The following is a 5,744-nucleotide window of genomic DNA, read 5'->3' as shown; positions in this document are numbered from 1 at the left end:
ATACCTTTTGTTCTTTAATATTTTGAATTGTTTTTAGCTTTATTTTTTTGTTTTTCATTTAAATGTTAAGTTTTGACATTTTGTTGTATGCATTTGTCATTTTTATTTAATTTCTTTATTTTTAAAATGTGTATAAGTGGTATTTATAAAGTTTTAGCTTCTAGTTTTGGATCTGTTTTTAGTTTTAATACTACAATTGATTGCTTCTGTTGTCCTCATTTGTAAGTCGCTTTGGATAAAAGCGTCTACTAAATAAATAAATAAATAAATAATATAGTACATTGTGCCCTATTTGTACACTTTTCTTATAGAGTGTAGCATATTAATTAAGTACTAATACACTGCTGAAAACTATAATTGTTCAGAATGTGTAGTTTTACTAGTTTACTAGCTAAAAAAAAACTTTAATTGTAATCGTAAAAAAAGGTGCAAGTGTTCAATAATTCAATGTTGTATTTAAATATAGTTATTTATCTATATAATATTATATTATGCATTTATGTCATAATGTTAATATGACATTTACTATCTCATAACTGCCTCATACTGTGGGAGGATAAACAGCTGGGATGTGGCGTGTCTTGAGTTTCATTTCTCACGAACAGACTGCCGTTCCATATTCACGTCTGTCCGGGATCACAGCCATCATCAGAATGTGGATTCTGTTGGTTATTTGGATGATTTTTTTCGCGGATGGTAAATATGACACTTTTAAGATGGATTTTAAATAGCCTATTCCTTCGTGTATTTACATGGCGCTGCCTCGAAGTAAAACAAGTAGGTAGGCCTAATCCCGAGAGGTGTTTCTCACAATTTAAAACTATTTCTGATAATTGCAATTTTTGTTACTGTATTTCACCATTGTGACTTCTTTTTGAAAGTCACAATTAGTCTTCCTTTTTTATTTTGTACTCTAGGTGTACATTTTTTAAACATTAACATCTATGCGTTTGCCTGTTTTATATGCGATTCTTTCTCATTCGCAGGAAAAACTATTGGCGAGTGTCGTTTGGTTCTTCATGCATTAGCCACAGCCGTGTGTCAGCTGTATCTGGTGCTGTTACACCTGCGTCGTGCCGGCCAACACTTGGTTAAAGCTTGGCGTATTGATTTGACCACTGATTGCATTAATGAAAATTTGTTATGGTGTAGTACTCAGCCAGAGTATGTTTTAAAGAGTCGTAGAAAAGCCTCTGTTCATTTCCTGGAAGGAGTGTGTTTGCTCTGGGAGTCTCTCTCGGTTTCTGGCGGTCGTGTCGACTCTGTGTGTCGCTGTCAGACACGTCCTGCAGGCGGCGCTGTTTCTCATTGTGTCCACGGTGCGCTGGCCGCAAAAGATGCTGCTTTCTAAGGAGGGTTTGGACGAATGGGAGAAAGAACAGAAGAAAGACAGAAAGGAATTACAGGAACAAAGAAGACAGGTGGAGGAATACCTAACTGTTGTAGAGCACTTCCCTTCACTTCACAGGACAAAAAGTGGTTGATTATTACTACCTCTGAAAACAGAACATAGTTGACAATTGAACAGTTCACCACAAAAAGTAGCTTCTGAAGCCATATGTGCTTTCTATGAGGAACACACAGTGAGATGAACTTGAGAAGATCAGTCTGTTTTGTGAATGAATCCTTTTCAAACAGTTTTGTAATCTGGACCAACCAAATCATTGGGAGGAAAAAAACGTCTTTTTGGGAACTATTACTTGAAAGGTGCTATGCTATATACGATTTAACCATTTTGCTAATCATTTCCTTGCTTGTGAATTAGGCACTGAATTAGACCACACTCTTTCTGAAACTCCACTTTAAGACACTCAAAAAAGAAATCAAAGTAGTACCATCTTTTTGCCACTTTTTTGTTTATGTACACTTATCTTAACATATGTGTTTATACGATTTATGGCTGAAGGCTTTCTGTTCTCATCTTGTAAAACTATTATTTCATGTTTCTTTACATACAGCAGTAATCAAGATATTACAATAAAACAAAAATATATTTTTTGCTAACAATTACGCAATTAGAAAATTATTTCATTAAACAGTTGTCAAAATTAAAAACCTGATAAATGACATGTTAAACATGCATTTTTACATTCATACTTAAAAGATGAGCACACCTTAATATCTTTGTGATTTTTGCTGTTGAATACCATTAATATCTGTATGATTTTCACATCATCTATGAAATTAAATCATCTATACTGCAATAAGAGTTGAAAATAAACGTTGTTCTACATTTAGAGCAGCTACTGCAGGTTTGTTCTGTGTTTGACACTAAAAACTCATACAGTACTTATACATATTAGCAATTCTACAATAAAAGAATCGAGAGTTGCTGTCGTCTGATTCTTCTCATCACAGTCTGGCGTCTACACTGATCTCAGGGGTCCACCCATTACCTGTAATGAAGAGGACGATGTACAGCACATTACTCTACACAATGGAGCAGAAATACCCTTTAATTTGCAATAGAATCTGTAGATCAGAACAAAGAGCAAAACAAAAATAATCTTACTCAGCATGTCCCATATTCTCTTCACTGCAGATTTATTCACTCTGAACTCATTCTGGTCATCACTGAAAAACAAAGAAAGACGTTATAATCATCTTATTCCTATTCCAGTTTCAAATTTCATTTCTTAGATGTGTGTTGAAGCTGTTTACACTTTAGTTTTGGTCACAGCAGCCATCCTGAGCAAAGCTGAGAGAACATTCTTCTGTAGGTCAGACGATAAACACTCATACGACTGAACATCACCTGATAGAGAGACATACTGACAATAATAATCTGTTTTAATTATAGCATTATCTGATTTCATTAATCTGTTACATAATTCACGAGATTATTTCACAGATATTGCCAGAAATCTCCAACTAGAAATGACCCACACCTGAAATAAGGAGCTTCATGATGAAACTGCGGATGTTGGTTGAAAACGTCTTCTCTCTCAAAGTCTGCGAACTCTCTTCACACAGGTACCTAAACACCACCTAGACACACACAGCTTCATTTATATTAAAGGAGTAGTTCAGCCAAAAATGAACATTTTGAAAAATGTACTCATGCCATCCAAGCTGTAAATACATTTGTTTCTTCATAGGAACAGATTTGGAGAAATGTAGTATTACATCAGTTGCTCAGCAATGGATGCTCTGCAGTGAATGGGTGCCGTCAGATTGAGAGTCCAAACAGCCGATAAAAACATCACAATAATCCACAAGTAATCCACACCACTCCAGTCCATCAATTGATGTCTTATGACTAAAATATGAGTCAACTATCCATAACATTGTTTTCTCCAGTGAAAAAGTTGTCTTTTCTGAATCAGGAGAGAAATATGGACAGATCAAGCACCGTTTACAAGTGAAAACAGTTCTAAACAAATATGTTGGATTTTGATGTGAGAGAACAACCGGGTTAATAACAGCGTTAATATGGATTATGCACTCATATTTTAGCCAGAAGCAACGGTTTGAAGTCAAAAACGCCTTAATAATGGATTTGTTTTATACAAACATGCAGCTTTTCACATCACAAGATGTTAACTGATGGACTGGAGTGGTGTAGATTACTTGTGGATTATTGTGATGTTTTTATCAGCTGTTTGGACTCTCATTCTGACGGCACCCATTCACTGCAGAGGATCCACTGGTGAACAAGTGATGCTACATTTCGCCAAATCTGATGAAGAAACAAACTCATCTACATCTTGGATGGCCTGAGGGTGAGTACATTTTCAGTTCATTTTAATTATTGGGTGAACTATTCCTTTAATTTTGGTGCATTCAAACGTATTGTTACTAGCCAATGCAGATGGTGAACTGCCTGGACAATTGTGTAAACGACAACAATCACCTGGTAGCTCTCAATGAAGGGCTGCAGAATCGCTCTGAGGAAGATGATGGTTTCTTGGCCATTGTCTCTCACATAGATCTCTTCATCAGAGCGGCCGATTACACCAGACTCCTGTAGCAAAGAACAGCCCTCCTCAAAGTCCTGAGAGAGAAACGGATGTTTAGATGGATGTCATGTGTTTAACAGCGTTATTTAAACAGTGTGACTCACCTGAAGAGCTTGACCAGGAATTACAACTAACTCATTGGAAAAGAGCTCCAGCAGGAACGTAAAATGATGAAAGATGTCATCTAGAAAGTAAACAACAGAGTGACATTGGTTCAAATGTTTGACAATAATAATTAATTTATTCACCCTCATGTCATTCCAAACCTGTTTGACTTCTTTCTTCTGAAAGAACAAAACGTAAGCACGCTGCTCTTTTCACATTTAAAGTGAATGGGGACTGAGGCTGTTGAGTTAAAAAAATGTGCCAAAAGAACAATAGAAATAGTAAATATTATTTTTGTGCTTTATCCTAACTGTTCTTGAGTCGAACAATAGCTCTATATAACGATCAAACAGACATTTAAGTCGTTTATTCACTGAAAATCTTGTTTCAAGTTTGAATAGTCACATGCAACACTATTATGGTGCTTAGAAATTTAAGAATAGACTTTCTTCCATGTATGAAAAAGAACTTCTTGGAAATTCCTCAAAATTTCCCACAAAAGAAAAAAGTCAGCATTTGGGATATAGTTTGGGCCATATGAAATAATTTTATCCCCAAGATCAATTTGATTTTATTTCCCAAAAATAAAATATATTTTATTATAGATCCATTTTATTATATTCCCCAAATTTGGATTCTGTTTTAATAATTTATATACATTTTAATAATAAAAAAGGATGTCTAATTGAATTTACAGAACTGTTTGAATCTTTATGCTTTCTTTGTTTTATGATTTAATACAATTGTATTATCAAATTCCGCATTATACAATAAATTCCATTTTTGTGACTGGATTCCAGGATTCTGTCCACATTGCAGAAATCATAGGGCCCTACGTAGTTGACTTCCTGTGATACGACTCACCTCCAAGTAGATATAACTGCAGACCGGAGATCTCCAAAATGGGGCGTGAACTCCAAAAGTGGGCAGAACCTCCAAAATGGGGCGGGGTCTCCTCACGCAAAAACTTTCACCATTGGCTCTGGCTCCAGCCAATTGTTATCGACTTACATTTCAAAATAAAACTTTATAAATTAAACATGGTTTCTAGTTCATCTAAAATAAAATATGCTATATAAGTAAATATTCTCCGTGAGAGCAGAGCCCAAAGCTCGTGGCCAGTGGTGTTCGGACTGGAGTTTGAACATCTGCTTAATGATATAAACAGGAATCACCCACGAGCTCTCCCGCCAGCCGTCCCAGTGCACCGCAGGGGAACGATTTTACTCTATCGCTTTGTTCTAAGCAGCGGGGGTGTCCCGGGGCTCGAAATTCGCAGGGAAGGAGTGGGTAGTGACGCTGGGTGTAACTAAAAAGGTGCCATTGTCCGGTGAGGTCCTGTTGGGGAGTTACGGAACGATCTCATATCGCATAATCTTATTAACTGTTTATCTCCTGAACTGCATCTTTCTTTACCACGCTATTCAGCGCCAATCCCGCCGTGCAGTCAATTTCACTGGTTAAGGTTAGGGTCAGATGTGGGGTAGGTTTAGGGGTTAGCATTGTTTGTAGCATAGTGTAGGAAATCAACACTTTAATTGACACAACCAATAAAATCTTTAGAATCAGCTGTGGGGCGGAGTTTGCACTGAAGTGGATTGGAGGAAAAAGTGCGCATGCGTGTCATGTGCCTGTCTGCCAATGGGAGGAAACCACGCCCTATTTTGGAGCTCCCACCCC

General features: G+C 36.7%; 1 protein-coding gene across 3 annotated transcripts in view; it reads right to left on the bottom strand.

Moving 5' to 3' along the window:
* Positions 1 to 1,839: 1,839 nt before the first annotated feature.
* The window catches only part of gnpat2 (glyceronephosphate O-acyltransferase 2), a 16,098-nt gene continuing 12,193 nt past the window's right edge, over positions 1,840 to 5,744 (bottom strand). For 2 of the 3 annotated variants that reach the window (XM_016497883.1, XM_016497882.1), the window contains exons 11-16: positions 4,064 to 4,143; positions 3,854 to 3,994; positions 2,889 to 2,988; positions 2,662 to 2,755; positions 2,513 to 2,574; positions 1,840 to 2,396 (exon numbers count right to left, since the gene is read on the bottom strand). In XM_016497883.1, the coding sequence (XP_016353369.1) occupies positions 2,353 to 2,396; positions 2,513 to 2,574; positions 2,662 to 2,755; positions 2,889 to 2,988; positions 3,854 to 3,994; positions 4,064 to 4,143 (521 nt within the window). In that variant the 3' untranslated portion in view covers positions 1,840 to 2,352. Of the gene's footprint in view, positions 2,397 to 2,512; positions 2,575 to 2,661; positions 2,756 to 2,888; positions 3,003 to 3,853; positions 3,995 to 4,063; positions 4,144 to 5,744 lie in introns of those variants that run through there. The other variant, XR_001635172.1, reaches the window with a different exon arrangement.

Source organism: Sinocyclocheilus anshuiensis, unplaced genomic scaffold (genome assembly GCF_001515605.1).
Source record: "Sinocyclocheilus anshuiensis isolate Anshui unplaced genomic scaffold, SAMN03320099.WGS_v1.1 scaffold38, whole genome shotgun sequence".
Classification (NCBI taxonomy): domain Eukaryota; kingdom Metazoa; phylum Chordata; class Actinopteri; order Cypriniformes; family Cyprinidae; genus Sinocyclocheilus; species Sinocyclocheilus anshuiensis.
Note: the sequence above shows the minus strand (reverse complement) of the source record. Positions and strands in the feature narration are given on the sequence as shown.